We start from the raw sequence: 25,966 nt of genomic DNA on the forward strand, positions 1-25,966 counted from the left end.
CTATATTAAACTGACTTCAAGTTTTATGTCTGCTCAAACCAGGGCATATGGAGAAGTATCAGCTTATTTTGAAAACATGTCGGAGTCTGCGTTACTCACACACAACTGGCAAAACCAAATGCTCTACTGAAAGCAGGCAAGATATTCCAGCTTTGCTGAGAGTAATGCATCGTACCCTTAATTACACAGTCACTTGAGTCAGTGGGTTATTTGTAATCGTTTTACTTCTGTTTCTCAGTTCACAGAAGATGAAATCTTATCACGAGGCTAAATCACTGTGGCTCCTTATGCAAATAGACTTATTACTGGAGAAACATTTTTGCATAAAGAGGCTTATTGTGCAAATTTCGGTAGCAATCTTAACCCAAATGGTTGTCTATTTCCCTAGTTTTCCACATAGATCATCACAGTCCATCCAAATAGAAACTCTGCTATTATAACCATCTTTGGCACAGCCATCTTCTAAATTACTGTAAACTCATTCGTTTCATCCTTGCATGTGAACAAGTCTTTTTGAAGGAGAGAACATACTCCAGTTCCTTAGCTCTAGTAATTGGGAATTAGAAAAACTTCATTTAGAACATGAAACCAAAACTCTGCTATTGAAACGGATATACTCACGTATGAGACAGTGCATGTCTTGGGAGTAGCGAGAGTTGTCTGGAATGGTGAAGTTTCCATCACAAATTGCCACCTGACTCTCCCCAAAGGGTAAAGTAAAGTAACACAATTTGTACAGTAAACAACCAAGGGCCTAAAGAGAGGAAAGAACAGAAAGAAATATTTAAACAGTAACTACTGCCATCATAGATTAAAGAGGAAGGATGGCCCAATGGTCAGAGCACTAGCCTGGGACTCGGGAGAACCAGGTTCAATCCTTGCTTTGCCACCTTTCCTGCATGACCTTGGTCAAGTCATTTAGCCTCTCTGTATCAGAGTTCCCAATCTGTAACACGGGGATAATTGCACTTCCCTACCGGACAGGAGGATAAATACCTTAAAACAACATGAGGTGATCGGATACTATGAAAATGGAGGGCAGATAAGTACCTAAGATAGATCACACGCATTATTAGCCACAACACTGCCTCAGTCCACATATCAATATGTATATGAAGGAGATTGAGATATGGCTACTTGGTCCCTACTTCAAATTCATTTAAATATACTTCAGATGTGTTGGGCCGAGTAGGAGGCCAAAAGGTTGTAGGAGCTTCAATCATATAAACTCTTCATCCACATTTGCCACTGTCCCCCATTGTGGGGAGGGCTGTTTGGAGTAGAAAGAACAGTTCCACAGTACAGAGATTCTCTTATGGCTGAGGATTTTGTCTACAAGGATTTCTCTGACCAGAGAAATTTCTGTTGTCATAAATCAGACTGATTAGGTCAAGGTCTAGTCACAGCTGCAAGCTACTTTTAAAACGCTCCACACAGTCCCGAAAAGAGGGAGGCCTTATCTACCCTAGAAAGCTTTAAACACACCAGGATAAACAAACTGGCTAAACTCTTTTAGGGCTTATCTACATGCACATTTAGCTGGCGGCAAGCTGGCGCGTGAATCTACCTCACACTAGCCTGCCTTCCTCTAACTGTCCATGCGGACTCCGCTGATGGTCGAAGCAGATCGACAGACTTAGTCCTCTTATCTAAGGGACTAAATCAAAGTATATTAAACTGCTAATGTGCATGAACTGGGTCCATATAGACGGTTAGTCTGCAACAGGCTAGCCCAGGATAGATTCGTGCCCAGGCTTGTCACAAATTGATGGTTTGCGCAGACAAGCCCGTAGTGTAGATGCAGTTCTATGAATGTAAGAGTTCCCTGAAGCTAGACCAGTATGAGCGCTTGGATACTGGTATCAATTGAGTCCATGCTGGGAGTTGTACTGCTAAAATGTGACAGCCCTAACCAAAATAGTTCCACCTGAACTGAATCTGTGTGTAGACAAGGCCAAAGTAAATTTGTATGAGTTGAAAACAGAGTAGTAGGTGAAATACAATGGAAAGGAGGTTAAAAAAAGCAGGATGGTCTCAGGGAATTGCCAGATTATAATTGGACAAATGGGGGGGGGGGGGGGGGGAGAAGAAGAGAGAGAGAACATTGATTGTATTTGGGTAATTGGGAATTCAGGCAATCGAGAGGGCAGGAGCTGTTCAGCAGCAGGGTGGCTTCTTCTGTGGACAGGGGCTTGTACTCACAATCCTGGCCAACGGTCTCTGCTCTGCCCTGCTCACTTGCTCCTGCGACAGAGGGGCTGCGGAAGGCTGGCTGCCACAGGAGGACCTCCCACACAGCCACAGGTTCATTGTCCTCCTTACAGCCCTGGCCCTGGGTCTGTTCTGTTATCCGAGCCTCTGCATTATCCAAATCCCTTCTCTCCCCACTCCCCCCAAATGTATTTCATGTATCTCCTGCTCAGGGACAAGGAAGGGTTCAGAAAACGTGGAGGTTTGACAATAGGGTTTGTTAATCAGGAGTATACTGTATACTAGACTGGCAAAGTGCTCCTAGGATGGACGCAACTATATCAGCAATGCCGTGCTTCGTAGGGCATGCCCCTTTCTCCCCGAGCCAAACAGGGATCACACCTCATCCCGCCCCTGACAGAGCTATTCTGGCAGAGGTCTGAGGCATAGACCTGCCCCAAGAGCCAGGCCCTGCCCCAGAAAGGATACGCTCTGAGGAGACAGGCAAGACAAAGGATGGTAAGGAAACAGACACTAAGGGTCTGGGCCAGGGTCAAACAGCATGTCGGTAGCAGAGCCAGAAATAGAACCTGGGGAGTAATTCTGCCCAGGAGGGTGCTATGGCGGCATTAAGTTTTGTGCCCCCCTGCTTTCCATCTACTGAAGGGGGCCATTTTAGACTGCCTCTGGCTGGCAGAGCCACCCCAGGGCTGCCCCTTACGCTGGAGCTTGCAGGGAGCTGCCCTACACAGAGGCTGCATTGGAACAGTTCTCCCCGGATTGGCTCCCTTTTATGCTGCCACATCCGTGCAGCTTCCAGTCAACTCCCAGTCCAGTGCCCTATCCACTAGGCCACACTGCCTCCCAAGCCAGAGGCTCCTCACAACACACAGGCCCCAGTCCTACAGCGGCTCCCATTAAACACCAAAGAATGAAAAGCTCAGTAGGACTCTGGGTGCATGCAGGCTTTTGCTGGACGGTGCTCGTAGCTAGGAAAATGGCCTCTTGCATATACTGTGCCCAGTTTTTCTTCCTCATATATACATTGAGCTGTTTATGCAGAGCAGTTGTTGAGGCTACAGTTCAACTCTTATACACCGGTTACTGCCTGACTGTTATCTAACTCAGAACTTTCCAAAGCATTTAGCTACACCCAAGGGTAACGTTTAAACTAAGTCATTCCATTCATCACTTCTGCAGAATCACCGTTCCGCTGGAACAGAGACAGGATTCTCTTCTCTTTTTCCCCCCCACTCTTTCTGATGTGAAGATAAGCTGCCTTTATTTTATTAGGTTATACGGCTGCACATTGCTCAACCGTCACATTGCACCTTCAACAGGACAGCAAGTCACAAACAGGTTTGGACGTCATCGCCAGAAACCGAGCACTGCAAAATCTTAGTGAGGAAAAAAATCTGGTCAGGTTTGGGAATCCAGGGCCAAGTTACTGTCTTGGGTAGGAACCCATGTCAGACTTTTTAAAAAACACAAACACAAACAGTATAGCTTTGATTTTGCGTGGTTGAGACCCACAGTCAGGTGCAGCTTTGGATCTGTTCCAGTCGGGGGGTGGGGAGGGGGTACAACTGCAACCAGTGAATTTCATACATCTCTGAATTAAAGCATCACAAGAGGGCGCAGAACAGAGACGCAATCATGTTTCATCAGCTGGCCCAGTCATTTGAAATAACACAACACAAAGATCAAATGGAGCCTCTCTCTATGCAGAACTTAGTCAAAAAATATCCACCTCTACCCAGATAGAACGCGGTCCTCGGAAGCCAAAAAAAAAAAAAAAACACACTTACCGCGTTATAGGTGAAACTGCATTATATCGAACTTGCTTTGGCCTCGAGCATTTCTGTTAATAGTCACTTTCTGCCCCGACTGACCCCTCAGAACCCCCGACCCATCCAACCCCTCCCGCTCCTTGTCCCGACTGCCCCCTACAGAGACCCTCCTGCCCCTAACCACCCCCCCAAGACCCCACCCCCATCTAAGCCCCCCTGCTCCTTATCCCCTGACTGCCCCCTCTAGAGACCCCCCCAGTCCCTAATCACCCCCAGGACCCCCACCCCTACCCAACCCCCCCCCCGCTCCCTGACTGCCCCACCCCATCCACACCCCCTGCCAGGCCCCTGGGACTCCCACGCCCTATCCAACGCCCCCGTCTGCCCCGCTCCCAGAACCGCCGAACCAGCCAACCCCCCCTGCTCCTTGACTGCCCCTCCCCCAAGACCCTCTGCCCCTTATCCAACCCCTCGTCCCTGGCCTGGCACCCTTAACATGCCGCTCAGAGCGGCGTGCTGGAGTGCGCAACCCTGCCCCTCCAGAGCACTGCTTTACCACGTTATATCCGAATTTGTGTTATATTGGGTCATGTTATATCGGGGTAGAGATGTATATGTAAATAACTGTTTAGGTATATCCAATAGTTATCAAGTAATCAAAGTTTTGTTTCCCCCCCCCGAAAGCTGCAAGTCAATTATGTAACTTTTGAGTGGGTTTCATACATACCCATATATCTGCTTTTGTAGTAATAAGTTGGCCGCTATACAGGTTGACCATTTCTGGTGCTCTATAGGACAGTGTCGTGTACCTACAACAAAAAGCTTCGTTAGTTAATTGAAGTCACAGGGTAGCGAGTTGGGGAAGGAAATCCATTTGTTTTAATTGCAAAGGATTCCCTTCCCCACACCCCAACAATTCAAATTTCACTTTTCTATAATAGAAATGCACTAGGTGCTCCAGTTCTAAACCAGCAAAAGGATTTCTAATGCATTTTATAGGTTGAAGTATTTTACAGGATAGAATGAAGCTGGTTATAAAAGAAAAAAAATTAACTCCCACAAACTTCCCAGGGAAATGAAGGCTACTGCAAGATCCTTTTAACAGCCAAGAGTTTGCTCTCAAAAAGTCCAAATCTCTTAAAAACCAGAGCTAGTAACATTCAAAAATTCAGAATATTAACTTGCTATTCCACATCGGTTGTTAGCTGCATGTCCCTTGCACTGTCGTCACTCCCGGGGCTTTGGACAAAATCCAGTCATCGTAACTGAAAGCGTGGCTTCTAATAAATAGGCTTCCATGCTGGGAGTTCTGCTCAGAGGTATTGTGAACAGGAGGAAAATTACTTTATAAAAACAAATGGTAATTGAAAACTGCACCAGTTGTAACTAAAGTACTGGCAAAAGTCAGACACAGTCTAAAAGATCCCTAATAATGAGGTTTTGTCTGAAGGTGGTTTAAGGATGCTGTGGTCTTGTGTGCTATTTACCTTGATTATGAAAGGGTGTGGCAAAGGGCTGGCTTCTTTTGCAAGCTTAGCAATAAGTGCGCAAACAGGCTTGGACTGCTTTGCAAGATTAGGAGCACTATAAAATCTAAGTCAAAAGGCTGTACATATGAGAGGCAGGACAGACTCACTTTTCACAGGGTTTAGTCATTCCCATGCAATTCCTAGCATGTGATTTATAGTCAGGGAGCGTTAGAGTAATCAGAGAGTTTTCAATAGAGATTTTAAGCTATACGAGACCCCAGGTCCCCCATTCTCTGTCCCTTCCTTTCCCCACATATCTTCCCTCCACCACCTTCTCCCTGACTCAGGATCACCCAACTTCTCTCCCATTTTAACAGCTTCCTTGGGACCACACTTTGCAGCCACCACCTTTCAAACCTCAGAAGAGCACTTGGGCCTCTTTTCAGAGCCCAACGCTGCATTTCTTTTTTTTTTTTTTTTAAGGCAACTGTAAGAGTCACTGCTGGAGTAATCTAGGGTGGTCAGGGATTATTTTGTCGTGTTCATTGCCTCACAGCGCAGGCAACCCCGGGAGAGAGGAGCTGAGACATACTGACCCCCATGATATAGACCACTGAGCTGATCAGTATCGGTCAATACAAGGGTTCTTATTAGTCCTAAAGCAACTTCCTGGCTTTCTGGAGTAATTTGTTTCCTCATCCGCGAAGCATCCAAACTACCATGCTTAAACCTATGCACAGGTTAGCATCACCACCACCACCAGGCTAGAATCAGGGCCCTATTGTGCTAGGTGCTACATAAACACAGAACAAAAAGACAGGCCCTACCCCAAATAGCTTACAGTCTACGTTTAAGACAAGAGACAACAGATGGATACAGATAAACTGTCGGGGAAACAATGAGACAATATTGGTTACCATGACAGACAGACAGTGGTCCCAGCACACCAGCAGCCTAATGGTGGTCATGGTTTTTTGGTAGGTATTGTGACAAAGGAGAGTTTTAAGGAGAGCTCAGAGGGAGAATAATGAGGTAGCTCTGGGGAGGTTTAGAAGTGTGAGGGGCAGCATGGGAGAAAGCGTAAAGGAGTTTGTTTGAAACTTTAGCAGGTGAGTGATGGAGGCTGGCATCATGGACCAATTGGAGGCGGCAGTCAACATATTGGTGTAGAGAGACAGACACTTACTTCTTGATCTCCTCTTCTACTGCATTCACTCCTTCGGTTTGAGGGTTCTGGAATTTGTTGGTGGCACTTCCGAAGTCACACAGGACATAATGGCCACGATCATGGAGCAGGATATTTTCAACCTAAAAGCATTGCACACAAAACACATCCATTTCTTTGCATTAAACAAAATTTCTCCTCATTTTCTATAGCCAGAGCAACATGAATATTGGTTTTTTTAGATTCTACAGCACACTCCGACTCCAACTTTAAGGTCAGAAGGGACCATTCGGATCATCTAGTCTGACCTCCTGCACAACGCAGGCCACAGAGTCTCACCCATCCACTCCTGTAACAAACCCCTAACTTATGTCTGAGTTATTGAAGTCCTCAAATCGTGGTTTAAAGACTTCAAGGACCAGAGAATCCTTCAGCAAGGGACCTGTGCCCCACGCTACGGAGGAAGGCAAAAAACCCCCAGGGCCTCTGCCAATCTGCCCTGGAGGAAAATTCCTTCCTGACCCCAAATATGGTGATCAGCTAAACCCTGAGCATGTGGGCAAGACTCACCAGCGAGACACCCAGGAAAATTCTCTGTAGCAACTCAGATCCCACCTCATCTAACATCCCATCATAGGTCATTGGGCATCTTTACGCTAACAGTCAAAGATCAATGAAATGCCAAAATTAGGCTATCCCATCATACCATCCCCTCTATAAACTTATCCAGCTTCGTCTTGAAGCCAGATACGTCTTTTGCCCCCACGGCTCCCCTTGGAAAGCACATGTACTAAATAAGTTTGAAATAGAAACAGTCTTATAATAAAAAGAGGGGAAGAATAGCCATGTAAACCATCAAGACCCGTGCACACCTCGGGGTGGGGCGGGGGAAATCACACAGTTGCTGCTAGAATACCATCTTCCCTTCCCCTTCATGTCTCTTTTCATAGAATCTCAGGGTTGGACGGGGCCTCAGGAGGTCATCCAGTCCAACCCCTTCTCAAAGCATGACCAATCCCCAGTTTTTGCCCCAGATCCCTAAATGGCCCCCTCAAGGATTGAACTCACAACCCTGGGTTTAGCAGGCCAATGCTCAAACCACTGAGCTATCCCTCCTCCTTTTCATTCCCCTCAACCCCCCCACCCCACCCCCAGATTGTATTGTCTCTATTAAGACGGTCAATTCTTCAGGACAGTGACTGTGTCTTAGTTGTCTAAAGTGCCTAAACATATTGCAAGTGCTATGATCTACATTTTCAATAGTGGATTTTAATTGGGTGTGCTCAACAGGAGATGTCTAAGAGGGGCCTGATTGTCAGGAAGTGCTTAGCACCTCCTGTCTATGGGGAAAGAAAAAACGAAAAATCAGGACCCTTTCAAGGTGCCTCAAGGTCAAAAATAACTAGTCATTTTTAAAAATCCGTGTTTATACAAGTTCTGCATAGAAAATATAGGGTACCAAGTATGGTAAAAACTAAAGAAATAATATCTGAGCACACAACGTATATACACCATAGATCTGCTATCAGAGCGCGTCAGCCAATGACCGACACGGACTCCAGCCCTCTCGAGCATGGTCTTCCCCACAAAACAGCTTGCAGAACTAGACCCATTAGACTAAGCCCAGTTCCTCAGTTTCTTTCCCAACCACCGGCTACGTTGATCACAGGATTGTCACTGAATTTTATCCAGCTTGATTGTCATGCAGGCTGCCAAAAGGCCTAGCACTTACAAGTGGTATTTCTGAGGCCAAAGCCATACAACTGGGTACTGCAACATCTATGATGGGCACAGGGTTTGTCTCTGGCTACTCCCAGTATTTAAATATTGCCAAAACACTGCGATTATCCAGGTGTCATTTCAAACCAGTAGAGTCATTGCCTTCCTCACCCTTTGCCCTTTCAACACAGATGGAGGCAGAGAAAGAGAGGAAGAAGGATAGGCCAGGGTTTGGACGCTAACCTAGGTTCAGGAGACGTCTGTTCAATTCTCCACTCCGCCACAGACTCCGAGACACCTTGGGAAAGTCACTTGGCTTCTCTACGCCTCAGAACCCCATCTGTACCAATGGGGAGAGGAGCACTGCACCACCTCACAGGGCTGTTGTGAGGAGAACCATATTAAGGCCCTGAGAGGCGCTCAGATACCTTGGGACTGGAGGACACACGGATACAGAAGATACACTGCTTCAGACATCCAATGCCATTGTACAAATATTAGCTAATAAAACAGTTTTAAAAAAGGGGCTTCCCTTCAAAGATGATCTAAAAAGAAAATGGAGCATTTTAAGCAGCAGAAGAAAATAAAGCCTACAGCAATTGCGGCTGGGAAAGAAAACGTGCTGGCTTGCTTAATCCATGCTCGTAACACCCCCGCCCCTCCCCTGACATCCATCTGCTTTGAATAATGCACTGTACACCGTTCTACCTAGTAGCGCTATGTTCCAGTTATTCCTTATTCCAGGAAAACGTCTGGCAAACGTTTTCTGGAGAGCCCCTCCACTTCAGCTTGCTGAGAATTCCTACTCTGAAGCATCTAGCAAGGTTGATTATGGTGGCATCGGGCTCTTAACATGCAGCTTTCTTCCGACCCCCTTTCAATAACTTCCAAAGAAAATAAAGCGTTTCTGATGAGAAATGTATGACTGTTGCTGACTGGTGGGCCAACAGAATGGACGGTCTGTTTCAACACCAGGCAGGAGGCGCTTTCGTTCAAGTCAACGAACTCGACAACCGGGGCCAGATTATTACAGACGCTGAGCGCTGAACTCTAGATGAAGTCAGTGGGAGCTCAGCGGTTCTACCGTCAGACATTTACACTCCAAAATGGAGACAGATGCGGGAAAGCTGTGGGTTGCTTTGGCCTCATTAGCTGAGGGACATAGCCTTTGACTTTGACTCAGAGGCAGCTACTGGTCCCTGCTAATGCAGCGAGAGAAAAGGTAACGGGGCAGAGGAAGTGGGATAGATCCGTATTTTCTTTAGTTGACAAGTAATAGGCACCTATTGCCTACATCTCTAAAGAAAGCCATAGCTTCAGACCTTGCATGTTGCACTTAATATGGCCTAAAATTTTCAAATCTAACTAAGTGATCTGAGGTGCTTTAATATTTGGGTACTTGACTGAGACACCTTGAAAGGGGCGGATTTTCAGAGCATGGGTGCTCAGTGCTTTCTGAACAGGGCCCTTTAAGGTGTCTCAAGCTAGGCATCCAAATATTAACACCCCTCCACAAACCCCCCCCCCCACTCATTACAGTTTTACTGTAATATTTTATAGCAAAAACCACTGCACACCACCATAGCCTGTGGAGATATTATGATTTTGGCATACTATCACCGTGGCCAAGATAATGCTTAATTATTATAGTCAAGTTTCAACAAATATACATCGCTAGGCTGAACACAGAAGCCATAAAAAAAACAAAAAAAAAAACCACACAAAACAAAAAAAACCCACACACCCCGAGACAGATTTTTCTAGGTGGTGAGCTGGGGAACGGGGGAGAATAAATCAGATGCACAGTTGTCGAGCCGAGACTCAGTCTGCCTAGTCACACTGCATTGGAAGTACGACATTCAGAGGATTAGTGTTACTATATTTAAAAAAAACAAAACACAAAAAAACAAACAAACCAGAAATCCATAATATTAGTATGCCAGCAAACAGATTCCAATTATTCCATAGCTCAATAAGGCCGAGAGAGACTGTGTTTAGCTCACCATCATTATCTGAATTGATCAGAGTGGTGTTTTACGATCACCTGCTGCATCTCTGCTACAAGAGAAACAAGTAGTACCTCTGTCAATCCAGCCTCCTTTGCAAGTCTGGAGTTTGGAATGGGCTTGGACTAAACAGAAGTATCGTTTGAAAGAGCATGCGGCTTATCATTAAAGGGAGCGTGGAACTGACCTGTGCTTTAGAAAAAGCAAGAGTCACATCGAGCTAAAGAAGGGGAGGCTGAATATTGACAAGTTATACAAACAACTGCCCGTGCAGGAACTATGGAAAGCAGAGGTTCTCAACCCTTTTTCTTTCTAAGCCCACCCCCCTATAAAAACTCCACGGCTCACCTGTGCCACAACTGGTTTTCTTTGTATAAAAGCCAGGGTCGGTATTAGGGGGTAGCAAGTAGGGCAATTGCCCGGGACCCCATAGCACAGGGGCCCCCACAAAGCTACATTGCTCAGGCTTCGGCTTCAGCCCTGGGTGACGAGGCTCAGGGCCCAGGGCTTCAGCCCCAGGCGGTGGTGCTTCGGCTTTCTACCTTGGGCCCCAGCAAGTGGAATTCTGGCCCTGCTTGGCAGCCCCCCAAAACCTGCTCGTGGCTCTGGACTCCTAGTTGGAGAACCACGCTAACACTGGTTTCAGAGTAGCAGCCGTGTTAGTCTGTATTCGCAAAAAGAAAAGGAGGACTTGTGGCACCTTAGAGACTAACCAATTTCTTTGAACACAAGTTCTGTGATTGTTCCTGTCTGCTGTATAATTAATTTTGCTGGGTGTAAACTAATGAAGGTGGTGGGATATAATTGGTTACATAATCATGTTACAATATGTTAGGATTGGTTAGTAAAATTTCAGTAAAATGATTGGCTAAGGTATAGCTAAGCAGAACTCAAGTTTTACTATATAGTCTGCAGTCAGCCAGGAAGTGGGTGTGTGTGTGTATGAGGGGGAATTGCAACAGGGAATGGGGTGGGGAAATTGGAATCATGTTTGGCTAAGGGCAGGAATGGGAACAGGGACCCAGGTGTAAGGCTCTGTGGTGTAGGAGCTGGGAAGGGGGACACTAAGGAAGGAAACTGGAATCATGCTTGCTGGAAGTTCACCCCAATAAACATCGAACTGTTTGCACCTTTGGACTTTGGGTATTGTTGCTCTCTGTTCATGCGAGAAGGACCAGGGAAGTAAGTGGGTGAAGGAATAAGCCCCCCAACACTGGAGATATTATCATGGTAATACTTGCTCGGATTCTCCTACCACCCACCTCTTTGGGTCCCTAAAACTGAAGTTTTCAGAGAAGACTTGCTCTCTTTTAGGCATGAAGACTACATTTTCCCCTGAACAGGTTTCACTGTAAAACCAGGGGGATCTGCAGCAGAGAGATCTGAAGGAACAGAAAGCATTAGAGAACACCCAGTCCAGTCTGCAAGTGAGCCGGACGTGAATGAACGCCTCAGAACCATGCTGGAGATGCTCTTACTCAAACGGAAACTTGAAACATGTTTTGAAATGCCTGGTGGTAATAAGTATGCACCTATATCAATACACACGCAATGCCAGTTATTGGATTATATGTAAGTATACACAGTACGGCTGTAAACGTGTATCCCAAATACAAAGAGATGGCTTTGTGCTCCACAGGAGCCTGCCATCCCATTGGGAACTAACAGATTGACAAAGGACACAAGGGCTCCAACCCCACATACAGTGCGTTTCCCGAACCTGAGGGGGTCAGGGTCACCGACACCCTTGGGGGGGAGGGGGGGGGGAAGTGTTTCCTGTCTCCTCCTACACTTTGGCAAGACTGGTATAACTTGCTGTGCCAATGAAGTCTCATTGTATTCAGCTAGAATTGTGTTCACAATATGGAGTCTTTGAGAGTAAATGAACACATACATAGCACCTAGCTCATCACCTGTTGATCTCAAATTGCTTTACGAAGGAGGTCAGTATTATTATCCGGGGTGCTAGAACAATTTGTATAGCGGGGTGTTGAGAGCCATTGAACCAAACTGTAAACCCTGTATATGATGGAAACCACTTCAAGCCAGAGGGCGCGGCAGCCCCCCCAGTTCTAGCACTTATGTCATTATCCCCATTTTACAGAGGGGGAACTTTTAAAGTTTTATATATGGTCATATTCGGACACCCTTTCCACACTGCAATCAATGAGACTACCTTGAGAAGGATAGTGCTAAGCAAGTAGCATCAGAATCCGGTGCACAGCATCAAATGTGACGAAAATATGAGCATCATCGTGAAGCGTCATGAACAACCAAAAACAATTCAATATCTTGGACAGGCACCCTGAAGCCTTGCACAACACAATGGTTCACATGAACCAAAACTCCATGAGATGAATAAAGATAAAGATCAGAAGGAACAATTTGATTGTATTTGTGGATTGATCTGGCTTTAAGTTTATTCCCCTTTTCTTAAATGAGGCTTCCTCCCCCTCCCCCACCCCGCCTGCTCTTCTGTTTCATTATATTTGCCTCCCCCAAGTGCTTTGACCGAATATTTTATCATCATCTGCACTGCGGCAGCACCTAGGGACCCCAGTCATGGCCCAGGGTCCCACTGTGTTACGTGCTGCACAAAAACACAGAACAGAACAGATGGTCCCTGTGCTAACGAGCTCAGAATCTGAATACGTGTTGTACCACAATGTACCTTTCACAGTTTGAGGACTGTATTCACTGCAACTGTGTACTTAGACATTTTACAGGCTCATTGCTCTTAAATACAAAGACGACAACTATTATTTTAAATTGAAAAACCCCAAAGACTGTGGTGACACTGGATAGGCAGCAGCTGCAATGGAGGTATCCGAAGAACGAAATTTTCCTGGGTTATTTCAATACCGACACAATCTAGATTTCTCCAAGCTCTTTGGGGCAGGGATGGTGTTTTTGTTGCATTTATGTATTTCTGGTTGGCAACTCTGATTAGTGCTTCTAGGCGTGAAAGTAAAACTAATATTAAACTTTGTGTTCATATCCCAAGGCAGAGGATGGCAGATTGTTTCCTCAACTCATACGCGTAATCTTATCATTAAAGAGGAGCAAGATTTCTGATGTAGAAACCTCACCAATGATCTAGTGATATGAAACCAGCCCATAGCAGTCACTTTCAATTATTACTCTCTGTATATTACAGACACACACAAATATAATAGAGAGTATACAGAGGGGGAGGCTTAACTCATGAATCCAGCACAGATATCTCATCATTTATTCCTATGCTACATACTGATAAAGAGTTTGTTTGTAAACAATTAAATAACGCTAAAGCCAATACATAAACAGCAGGTATGAGATTAGTCACTATCTAACAGGATCTTCTTTTTATGTGTATTGCCTATCCAAGCTACTGGAATAGTCCCATGGACTTCAATGGGCTTTAAATCAGGCCCTAAAATTTGTCAAAAACCAGAATCAGCTCACCCCAATTTAAAGCGGTCTACAACTGCATTCATTCGATTTGTTTCACGCATTTCAACCGACCGCACCATAGGTCACAAATACGTTAAGTGCCCTGAAGCATAACCACACCACTTAGCTGACTTAGTCTTATTATCTGGTTCCTTTTGGTGCACATGTTCTGTTTAGCTTCTCTACTAAAGTGGCCTGTCGCATAGAACAAACGTCCGTTTAAGGCTCATGGAAAATGATCCATGAAGTATATTTGAATTTCAAAACATACACATGATTCTGCTTCTTGGCCGAACACGTCATTCGGGCATTTTGGGAGTTGGTTGAGAGGAACAGGGAATTTGTGTTTTATTTCATGATCACAAGGGTGGCAACTTGAAAAGCATTCCGCGTTGGCCTGACTCTGCTCCCACTAAAGTCAATGGGGGGTTTGACCTCAGACTTCGACAATCTTAGCTCAGCAAAACGAAGGGTGACGGGATATGATTGGTCTCTATAAATACATTCGGGGGGGGGGGGAGAAGAGAGGAAGAGGGAGAAAAGACCTATTTAAGCTACAGGACAACACTGGCACAAGAACAAATGCATATAAGCTGGCCATGAGTAAAGGCAGGCTAGAAATGAGAAGGATTTAAACCATCAGAGGAGTGAGGTTCTGGAACAGCCTTTCAATAGGAGCAGTGGGAGCAAACAAACTTTTTTAAATTGGAGTGTGAAACGTTTATCAGCAGGATTATAAGACAGGTTGCTTTGGACAGCTGAGTACTGGCCTCCTTGATGGGTCCCATCCAGACCCACGTTCTTAACAGGCATCAGAGCCAGGTGAATGTTTCTGGAAATCTCACCCCTACCCTGTGGTGTTTTGCAGCGTCTAAACGAGGGTCAGAGTTGCATGCTCAGGCATGGTCTGTTATACAGAAAAACCCACGGGCTGAACTCTCCACTGAAAAGGTGGCTGGAATTCATGGTGAACAATTTCTCTCATGGATTTTGGTAGGCTTTTTGTGACAGTTGTTCACAAATGGCTGCATAATTTGAGCAGACCTATAGATGGTTGAACATCTGGCAAACAAGGTGACTTTTCTATTAATAGGCAAAGAATGTATTCATGAATAAATTTTCTCGTCAATATAAATGTTATGGCAATATGATGAGTCCCTGATCGGGAGCGAGGGCCCATTGTGCTAGGCGTTGTATAGAGGGTAGACCCAGCCCTTGCCCAGAAGGGTTGACAATCGAATACGTTGTTCAGACACCTCCACCCCATACCATTGGTATCTACAAGTTACCTTCAGATCCCTGTGGATTATAGGCGTTTTACACTGGTGCAACCTGGCTACGGCTTCACAGGTGTCGCAAAAGATCTGCAAGACTTCATTCTCTGTGAATCCTGTCTGCAAGCGTTGGTTCATCAAGTTCACCACCTGGCCTCCTAAACGGAGGAAAAAGCAAAATAAATTAGACCTGCACATATTGCTGAAGCACAGACCAGTCAAAAGGAGCCACCTTCTCCAAAGGGATCCAACATGCTGGGTTTTAAACTGCCTGGTATTGGGGCATGTGTGACCTTATGGGCCGAACATAATCCTGGGAACGAGGAACTCATGAGTTCCAAATCCACTTTGGACAAAATCTCTCCCTGTAGCTGTCAGCATCTCACTTAAGCAAACAACGTAACCTCCTGGTCCATTGGTAAAATCAAGTGTCTTATGTACCTTACCTGTCAGGAGGCGCCACATGGAGAATTTATGTTTGGAAAGTGATTTGAGAGTGGTTATTGATTTTCATCTCTAATATTTAAAATTTCCACTAAGTGCCCTCACCCCCAAATCTACACTAGGAAAAATAACTGCAACATTCAAACAGGTTTTTGATGCAGCCATGTTCTTTTCTTGCCTCTGTAGACATAAAACCCCCACCAGATTAGAGAAATACATTTTAGTCATGCATAGTTTGGGCTAAGCCAGCAGTTCTCAACCTTGCCAGACTACTGTACTCCTTTCAGTAGTCCGATTTGCTTGCATACCTCCAAGTTTCACCTCACTGAAAGACTACTTGCTTACAAAACCAGACATAAAAATACAAAATGTCACAGCACACTATTACTGAAAAATCGCTCACTTCCTCACTTTTACCTTATCTAATTATAAAATAAATCAATTGGAATATAAATATTGTACTTACATTTCAACGTATAGCATATAGAGCAGCATAAACAAGTCATTGTCTGTACAAAATTTTAATTTTAGAGCCTTGAGAAAGCGACAGAGCGAGAGTGAGTGACCAGTGATTTTTGGTTCCCTGATTTGCGTACCTGTCCTTTGAAAGTCTGGGTACTTCCAGGTGTTTTGAGTTGAGCACCCAAAAATCACTAGTTACTTTTGAAAACCTTGGCCATAAAACTTGTAGCAAAGGAGAAGTGTAATTTAAGTCATAAATATCAGAAGGTGTCAAAACCTGTCTAACACGAATATACTGTACAGCAGTAAACTCAGTTTTAAACTGTTCGTGCTTATATCAGAGAGAGTGATCTCCACGTGTGGAGGCAGAATGACGGATGTCATGAGCTCTCTTTGCCAAGGAGGAAAGCAGTGACAAGAGGAAATCTAATATTTTTAAAGAATTCTCTAAAACGTTTAGAAGCATTTGCCACCTCGGCAAGCTAGGCATTTTCAGTACAATTGTTTTCATGACACTGGAGGGCATCTGGATGCGGGTCTTCTCCGTCCCTAGCATCGTTGCGGGAAACAAAGCCTCAGCTTTCCCTCTAAGCCCTATGCAACAGATGTCTCTAAAGATCTAACAGATGTGTAATTGCATCCATCTCTCTCTTGGATAGCACACTGGCAGATTCCTTTTCAGATTTGTGGTAATCAAGTCTTCATAGGAGTCTCACTGCTTGACAATGCTCATGTACCTCTCTGCCTGACCTAGGGGGTTATTCCGGAGGCCTGAAAATCAATATTGTTTATACAAAAAGTTACTTTATTCACCCCTCCCCTCTGTCTGGCACTTCATTTTAATAACGTCCAGCCCACTGGAGGCTTTGATCTATCTGTGGTTAGAATCATTTGAAGTTGGGGAATTTGGAAACGGACTCGTACACTGTATCAAAATGCTATTTGCAAGAAGGTTCATACACAACATTAAGCAAAGGAGAATTTCATTGGTTTAGTCTGGTGGCCTCAGAAGTCTGAGGTTATTTCATGTGGAAGCAGCAGATGGAAATAAAACACTGAGACAATCATTAGGCCTAGCAACAAACATCTTTGCCAATGGAAAAAGGTGCCAATGGAAGCAGTTCTATATTCTTATTCTCACGTATAATGGAGACCTATTCATTTTATTGTGGGACAGGATTCTCGACTGGCTTGGTTACCAATTATTCGCTGATGCCAAGGAAGGGTTGGGCCTAGCAGTAGTTTTCTTAAAGAAAAATTATTATACAAGTGCCTTGAGAGTTTCTAAGATGGATGCTTGTCTCAATGAGACACACAGTGAGCGAATACTTACCCCGGCAAAAGTCCATTAGAATCAAGACTTCCCATACATCACCACTGCTCACAGAGTTTATACTAGAATCAATGTATCCAACAATGTTCTTGTGTCCGGATAGATCCCTCTGTAAGAAAGGACACGTTCAAAGCACAAAACAGCCAGGTATACAGCAGTTACATTTTAATAGGTTGATCTGTACGGTACAGACTTCCCAGTGTTGGCCTGTCTAGACCCTGTATTAAGGAACAGGTCACTTTGCATTGGAACCACATAGAAAAAGTTCATCAAATGTCAGTTCTGCCTTTGTTGGTTTCCTGTCCGGCGAGACTTAGGGCAAGAAGTCTTCAACAGCAAGTCACTCAGCCCCCTGAGCAATCTGTTGTGCCTCTACTCAAGAGGCATGCCCACGAGAACAGCTTGATCCAGATTCAGGTCATCTCGCTGATCGGGTGCTCCAGGGTGCATAACCTAGAGCAAGCACTTCTATCTGCACGAGGCAGACTGTGCCAGCAATAGCCATTTCTAGAACGAGCTGCGTTTCCTCTTTGCCCTTCCCAGATTAAACTGTAGGTGATTAAACTAACAAGTTTGACCTTTTAAAAGTTCAGCTCTCTTCTGTAGAAGGACAGTAAAATGGCTTTTGGGGGGTCCTACCTCTAGCTATTTTTTGCAGCTTACATGAGATGCTTCTTTCTAATGCCCAAGTTGGCAAACATGCTGGGGATGCGACAGCCCAGGTGGGTTCTTTCCTTCTTGCGCAACCTCACCAGTAATAAAGATGCTTCACATCAAATTCGGCCTTCACTTGCGTCTGTGCAACCTTGTTACCCTCAGCGACAGCTATTTGCTTCCAGGGGTTAACACAGATGTAAGTGAGGGCACAAATTGGAGACAGTGGGGTTGCAGGGCGGCCCTGCCATTGGACCTTGGTTAACGAGTCCACTGATTATGTGCAAGCTAGCAGAGAATCCAGTTGGCTCTCCCAATGCAGTGTCAGTTTTGCAGGTCTGACACAAAGTAAGAGTTTCACATGAACAGATAAAACAATGCAAAGAAGGAGCAGACCTGCTGAGTAAGGCATTACTCCTTTTACAGTGGCTTTTCAGGTTTAGCCACACTAACATGAGATCATGCAGATAGTTTTGTTCCACAATCAAGAGAAGGAAGTGGACAAATAAAAAGCAAGCAAACCAACTTTCCGAGTATAAACTGGAAAAAAAAAAATCTAATACAAGACCAAATCTTAGCTGTGCCCCCAGATCATCATCTAGGGCTCAGAGGAGGTCTCCTTGAAAGCTGTGCTACATCGTGTGGTGTGGTAACTCCTGAAACTCATGTTCAGGGTCACAGCCGTAAAAGTAATACACGAGTTACTACAGAGAACGCACATTTGCTACTGTTGCAGGTAAGGGATTCTATCCTACATGTCCCTTTTCCAAGGCTACACTTGATTTGAATTCACAATGGGATAAGGCTCAAACTTTTAGGGCAACTCAAGGAAAAAGCAAAAAAGCCTTAAATCGCCATTTCAAATAACTTTAGTGCCCAAGCTGTTACGTTCAAATCAGGGCTACGAGGCCCAGATGGAGGTCCCTGGAAGCAGCCCTGCCCTGCACACAAACACCCTCTGAACTTGTGTTTGGATAATGCAAAAAAAATAACTAACCACCCTATTTAAATTAGGTCTGCAACGAGCCTACAAATAGGACCAATTGCTTTTAATACTCCAGACTACTGTTCAAGGCCATTACAGACAGTTACCTTTGTAATAGCTACTCAGCATACGCATTTTTACTAGACGACATCCATATCAACATTTGTACCAACTCCAACCCTGAAGGTTAGAGACTGCTCTCAGATTCATCTCTACTTGGAGGTCTCCCATTCAAATGCTGATCAAGTTCAACCGTGCAAAGCTCAGTACTGCCAGCCTCCAGCGTTCAGAAACATTTGTCAAACCTTAAGTTCCCTCTAAGCTGCATGGCCATCAAGGGCCGCACAGGCGAGGAGAGAGAGGTGCCTCTCCCCCAGCTCCGGGCGGCTGCGGCAAGAGAGGGCTGGGGGAGGAGTCCTCTCTCCCCGCTGCAGCCCCAGGGCAGCCTGCACCCCAAACTCCTCATCCCCAGCCCCATCCCAGAGTCCACCCCCCCCAGCCGGAGCCCTCACCCCAACCCTGAGGCCCCCCTGTACCCTTCATCCCCAGCCCCATCCCAGAGCTCTCAGCCCCCCACCCCTCTGCCCCAGCCCTGAGCCCCTTCCCGCACCCTGAGCCCCTCAGCTCCCCACCCCTCTGCCCCAGCCCTGAGCCCCTTCCCGCACCCTGAGCCCCTCAGCTCCCCCCCGCCACACATCACCTCCATATTGGTGCACGTAACAAAATTCATTCCACATAGATGTAAAACATTAGAGGGAACATTGGTCAAGCCCCCCGCCCAGATCCCCAGAAATCAGGAGGTGGGCTTAAAAAAATTCCATGAGATTTTAGAAATAGTTCTTTAGTTCTTTATTTGCTTTCTGGGTTTTGAAACTTTAGGATTCACATGTTCAAACAGCCACAAGGGCTAGAAACTTACTTTGAAAAATGATGAAAGCGGAGATTCTCACTTAAAATCACATGATTCCAAGAGCGCTCTCTTTTTTAATATATATATTATTTATTTTAAAAAAGGAAAAAACCCACAAATATTGCAAGACTTGCGATAAAACTCGGAGAGTCGACCACACTCACAGATCACGGCCCCAGATGACATGCCTTTCCATAAACACTTCAGGACCCCTAATGCAGCATGACTTACCATGATCTGAATCTCTCTTTTGCAGACTTGCAAATCGTGCTCATTGTTGACATACATTCGTTTCAGGGCACATTTCATCCCATTGTTAGTCCTCACCAGAAACACGATAGCAAATCCACCTGCAAGAAACAGCTCATTCAGTAATGGAGAAATGCCTTGATCCTTGCTTCCAAGCCTGGTCACTCGGATTCTAGCTGTTTTCACAGCCTCCTTGGTGTACACGGAGTAAGGAGGGTATTCAGCAGCTCTCCTCAGCGCCTTAGTGACAGTATCTTTGGTCAGCCCAACACCGCAGCTTTTATCTCTACTTATATGGTTATTTCAGGGAAATAAGCATCGGAAGGGGCAAATTTTCAATTAAAAGAAATCAAAGTCAAGAATATACCGATAGCAACAAGCCATTATGTGTGAGTTACTTAACATGCCATATGGTCTTTTATTGCACCATTAGTTTCCATCATAGAGAGGAAATCTGGACTATAAAACAGCAGCATTGCCTTCTACAGAAGCCAGAACCACGAAACATCCATGGCCTTCACTAAATGCCACAAGCGGAGCGCATTTACAGCTTTTGAAGCACTTTTGCAAATTGCATTAGAAGCCCAATTCCTGCCACGCGGAACACAAAGCAATCTCCTGTGCATTGTTGGAGGGTATTGCTTTAAAAAGCATCACGCAATTCATTCTGTGGTCATGACTATTAGCGAAGTCATGACCCCTACAACCTACGCAGCTGGATTATGAGGAAAGCCTTTCATCTTTATTACCGATGCTCAGAAATAAGAGGCCAGTCCTGCTTACTTGGAACACTTGAGAAGATTAGGACGACTAGAGTATTCTCTCGTCAGAATTCTGAACCTGGCTTTTAGAGATCAACATAAATTTGGACACAGTGATTCCAGTCGCCATCAGTGTATTGTTGAAATGATACACAATGATTAAAAAGGAACACAGCAGCATACTCAAAATGACAACCTAACAGCAATGTGTGGACATTTCTTTTTGCTTAAATTATAGCAGACATTTCCTTAAAATATCTGAGCTACTAGTAATAATGTATTATTGGACATTAACTCAGTATCTCCTTTAGCCCACCCCAAGAGAGATCAGGCTCCAATGTACTCGGGGCTGTACTTAGTACAGAAGAGACCATCCATGTCCCCAAGAGCTATGATCTAAACCAGGGGCAGGCAAACTTTTTGGCCTGAGGGCCACATTGGGTTTCCAAAATTGTATGGAGGGCCGGTTAGGGGAGGCTGTGCCTCCCCAAACAGCCAGGCGTGCCCCCGCCCCCAGGACTCCCATCCCATCCAACCCCCCGCTTCTCGCCCCCTGATGGCCCCCCAGGGACTCCTACCCCATCCACCACCCCGTTCCCTACCCCCTACCGCCCCATCCAACCCCTCCTCTCATTCCTGACTGCTCCCCCAGGACCCCTGCCCCATCCAAGCACCCATTCTCCCTGTCCCCCCCCCCCACCCCATCCAAGCCCCTCCTCCTTCCTGACTTGCCCCCCAGGACCCCTGCCTCCATTCAGCCCCCGTTCCCCGCCCTGACCCCTAACCACACCCCTGCCCCCCCCCACTCCCCTGCCCTCTATCCAGCCCTGCCCTGCTCCCTTACCACACTGCCTGGAGCGCTGGTGGCTTCCGGCATACAGCCACGCCAGCCAGCTGGAGCCAGCCACAGACCGTGCAGCACAGAGCACAGGGTCCGGCCGCGGCTCTGCAGCCCCGCCGTCCAGAGCCTTGCGCCGGTCGCGCAGTGAGCTGAGGCTGCGGGGGAGGGGGGAACAGCAGGGGAGGGGCTGGGGGTTAGCCTCCGGGACCAGGAGCTCAGGGGCCAGGCAGGAGGGTCCTGCAGGCCGGATATGGCCCGCGGGCCGTAGTTTGCCCACCTCTAATCTAAACAGAGAAAAGTGGAAGAAAGAGGGGAAAGACAGTATTGTGGTTAGAGCACTAGCCTGGGGTTCAGGCTCCTTCTATCCTGGGGAAGTCCCATTGTGCCTCAGTTCCCATCTGTCAAATGGGGATAATAGTAACTTTCCCACCAATGAGGTGTTGTGAGGTGTCTGGTGACTGGGCCCCATACAGGGTATCTAGATTATAATCATACCTAGATATTTGTTAGTTATTAACCCCATTTTACAGAATGGGGAAACCAAGACACAAAGGGTATGTCTGTACAGCAAAAAACACCCTGCAGCTAGCCCGTGCCAGTTGACTCAGACTCATTGGACTGTTTCATTGCTGTGTAGACTTCCTGGACTCTCCCCGAAATCAGTCCTAGATCCTGGGCTCCAGCTGAGCCCAGACATCTACACAGCAATGAAAGTCTCAGTCGAGCCAGAGTCAGCAGACCCCTTCCCATTCCCACCCAGTGCCTCGATCACAAAACCCCAAGGTATTGATAATGAATTCCTTATAATATATCCAATTAGCACATGTTCAAAGCATTCATTTTTGTGGGTTCTGGGGGTAGCAGGTTTGAGGGTGGGAGGAGAAAGCAGGCCTTTTGTTACAATTACACCACATAAGAGGACATGCTAAGTACAGAACTTATACTAACATTATTTAAAAAAAATTATTGGGTACAGAACCACCTGTGTAGTAAATTCCCAATCCATTAGCTAAAACATTCCTCCACGTTACTGTGGCTCTGAAGTAAAAAACACAACATTTGAAAGGATAACCAATTCAAGAATTAAAATTTCATCTAATCTAATGGGGGTTGGGGAGCAACATAATCCTCATCGCAAGCCCAATTAATAAAACCAGAGAACTAAGTTTCATCACCAATCTTGTATTTCTACAGCGCCTACTACAATGAGGGCCTTGTTCACGACAAGGGCTTCTAGGAGCTATGGTAATATAAATAAACCAACCACCACCGATGCTACGTGCCCCTTTCAAAAGGAGCTAGCAGAAACATTTGCTTTATGCATTCTGGAAAGACTCAAGAACTCTCCTCACTTGGATCTTGCACAGTGCGCCGTTCACCCTAGGGTTGGAGCACAGAGACTGCTTTCATCAGTCATGTGAAACACAGGACCATCGATCGTGCCTTGGAGTCTTCAGGTTTCTTCTGGGCAGTGAAACCTCTGGTCATTGCTCCTCAAGAAGGGGCCAGCAGGAATGTACTTTTCAGTAACAGGCTCTGTAAGTAGCAGCTTGGACTGACCATCCTGGTTCTCAGAGGGCGTTTTCACCAGCATGTGCAGCTTTATTGATAAGCTAGTGATCTGAGCACACCTCCCTGTGGGCCTGCTGCTCTAAACCTTCACAGATACTAAATGGATGGCCTTTCGTGAATCGAGACAGTGCTGGTGCGACCTCCTCTGCCAACTTCAGTTTGTGAACTCGAATAAGATTCTACAGCCGCAGCAAAAATCTGGAATTCTATGGGGGAAGCCAGGAATTTAAATTCATCGCTCCGACACCTAAGACAGCCTGCCCTCTTTGCATACGCTCTAGAATGGAACCCAGCCTACATTGCTTTTTGTTCTGATGCCATGGACATTTTAAGTACCAAGCCCATGAAATCACTTACCTTGGACTTATGGTAAGGTCTGGGGAGGTGGAGGGAGATAATAAGGAAGGCAAGGGAAGGACACTTTACTTCCCCATCAAAAGACACAGTTATAGTTACCAGCCCCGTGTGAATGGCAGTTTTAAGGCCAAGAAGCCAACCAAATATACTCTCAAAAGTGACAAAATCTGAACCTGTTCAGACTCCAGGGTCATGAATTTATTTGCAGGGAGTAGAGGGGGAAGAACACATGGAATGAGTTCACCGCAGTCTTGTAACAAGTAGTAAAATAGATTCCGCCAATTTACATAATTTAGCAGCAAGCGTCTCTCTTTACAGGGCTTTCAAAAAGTTTACGGATACAAAGGGAGACAGAATCCTTAAATGAGGCAGGCTCTTTGTGAAATATTCATCTTTGCCTGGGATCACTTACAAACCTTATCTGTGAAGTTAAATGCAGATATAGTACCTGGGGAAGGTAATGAAAAATGAAGTGGCTTTCATAGAGCAGAAGGTATCTAACAGGGGCTGGCACCAGACACCTCAGAGTTAGGCCTAGGATGTTTATGTATAGGTAGTAATCACATATATGTGACCCAACTGCGTGTATGCGGGTTTCTTCATGTTATGTTGCACAAAGATACAGCCACCTACGGAGTAAAATTTAGCATCAAAATCACTTGCGTTTGACAGGCTAACAATAATTAGTGCTTGCGGGTTGTTTCCCAATTGGATGTACATGCAGTTTAAGTCTGGAGCAATAGCTCTCAACCTTTGCAGACTATGGTACCCCTTTCAGGAGTCTGATTTGCCCTGTGTACACCCAAGTTTCACCTCCCTTAAAAACTACTTGCTTACCAAAAAATCAGACAAAAATACAAAAAAAGTGTCACAGGACACTTATTGCAAAATGGCTATGCTCCCCTTAATAATGCAATTATTCCTGAATGTTGCCATGTTTATTAAGTCAACCACTCCTAGAGCACAGCTGATGGACAATGTATATCAGAATTACATATTCTTACTTTTGTTGGAAGTGACCATGCCAACAGGCACAAAAAGCAACCTATGCCACGGAGAATCTCAATTAGATTGACCCCAGTGGTTCAAGGGAAGCGAGTAACAGGAATCTAGAATAAAATTAGAAAGTTAATTTCTGACAAAGTAGGATAAAAACTTGCTCCATGAGGGCTTGACATGTTTCATACAGTGGACTGTCTTTTGCATGGAGCGATGGGAGTGGAGTCTATATGGTGGAATTGGCACTCTCTCCATAGCCTGAGTTCAGAAAGATGGACTTTTTTTTTTTTAAAGTTAACATTAATGTTTATTACAGCACAGCTTATCAAATGTGCTGTGAAGTTATATCCTTGCACCCTTTCCTCAATCATCTTCAACTACTGTCAACTTCAACCGACAGGACTGCAAATTTAAGCAATTCAAAAGAATTTAGTTGTATTTGCAAACAAAATAAGCTATCAAGAGAATGGACTTGCTACCCATAACCGTGGCAAGCTTCTCTCAACAGGAAAGGAGTTCTGGTTTAATCACAGTGCAAAAAACAAAACAAACCAAACTAATGGAACTAATTACATTTGCTATCAGACACAGAACACGTAGTGGCCAGAGTCCATTCAGAAGGGGGTCAAAGAATTTAAAGGTCAGAAGGGTCATCATATTATGTCATCCAACCTCCTGACAACACAAACCACAGAACATCACCCAGTTACCCCTGTATTGAGCCCAATTTGTGTCTGGTTAAACCCTATCTTCTAGGAAGCCATTTGGTCTTGATTTGGAGACATCACGATATGGAGAACCCACCATTCCTCTTGGTAGTTTGTTCCAACAATCAATCACCCTCACTGTTTTTATTTTAAAATTAAGAAACAAGGCACGCTTTTTAATTTGTCTGGCTTTAACTTTCGGCCTTTCGTTCTTATGTCTTTCTCCACTAGATTAAAGAGCCCTTTAGTACCTGGTATTTTCTCCCTGGGAAGGAATTTATACACTGTAATCTTGATCTTTTGGATAAGCAAAACATATTGAGCGCCTAACGTCTCCCACTGTTCTAAGGCATGCGTTTCCAGCCCAGGTTTCAAGGTTGTTTCCACTTAGCCTCTCCTGCATGCACACTGCACCCAGGTGACGTTTACTACAAAGCTTGATCGGAGGCCCAGAGCTCAGTAAGCGTCACCTGGCTGCCAGTGGAGTGGGAATGAAAACAGAAAGAGAAGCACTCAGTAAGAGGAGGCAGCAAAGGAGAGCGACCGTCAGAGCACAGAGATCAGGTGATACAGTAGAACGCAAACAGCTGCGGTGTCCCCAGAAAGCCTGCAGGCCCCAGAACACAACCGCTCCAGAGTGGAAGACT

At 45.5% G+C, this 25,966-nt stretch overlaps 1 protein-coding gene across 1 annotated transcript in view; it reads right to left on the reverse strand.

Annotated features, from left to right (window-relative positions):
- Positions 1-25,966, reverse strand: part of AAK1 (AP2 associated kinase 1) — a 114,589-nt gene that overhangs the window by 41,343 nt on the left and 47,280 nt on the right. Inside the window, exons 3-8 of the mRNA XM_084615275.1 lie at positions 20,065-20,183; positions 17,285-17,393; positions 15,061-15,203; positions 6,636-6,757; positions 4,708-4,789; positions 622-754 (exon numbers count right to left, since the gene is read on the reverse strand). Coding sequence (XP_084471401.1) covers positions 622-754; positions 4,708-4,789; positions 6,636-6,757; positions 15,061-15,203; positions 17,285-17,393; positions 20,065-20,183 — 708 coding nt within the window. The remainder of the gene's footprint in view (positions 1-621; positions 755-4,707; positions 4,790-6,635; positions 6,758-15,060; positions 15,204-17,284; positions 17,394-20,064; positions 20,184-25,966) is intronic.

This window comes from Lepidochelys olivacea (genome assembly GCF_965140295.1).
Source record: "Lepidochelys olivacea isolate rLepOli2 genome assembly, chromosome: 26".
Lineage (NCBI taxonomy): Eukaryota > Metazoa > Chordata > Testudines > Cheloniidae > Lepidochelys > Lepidochelys olivacea.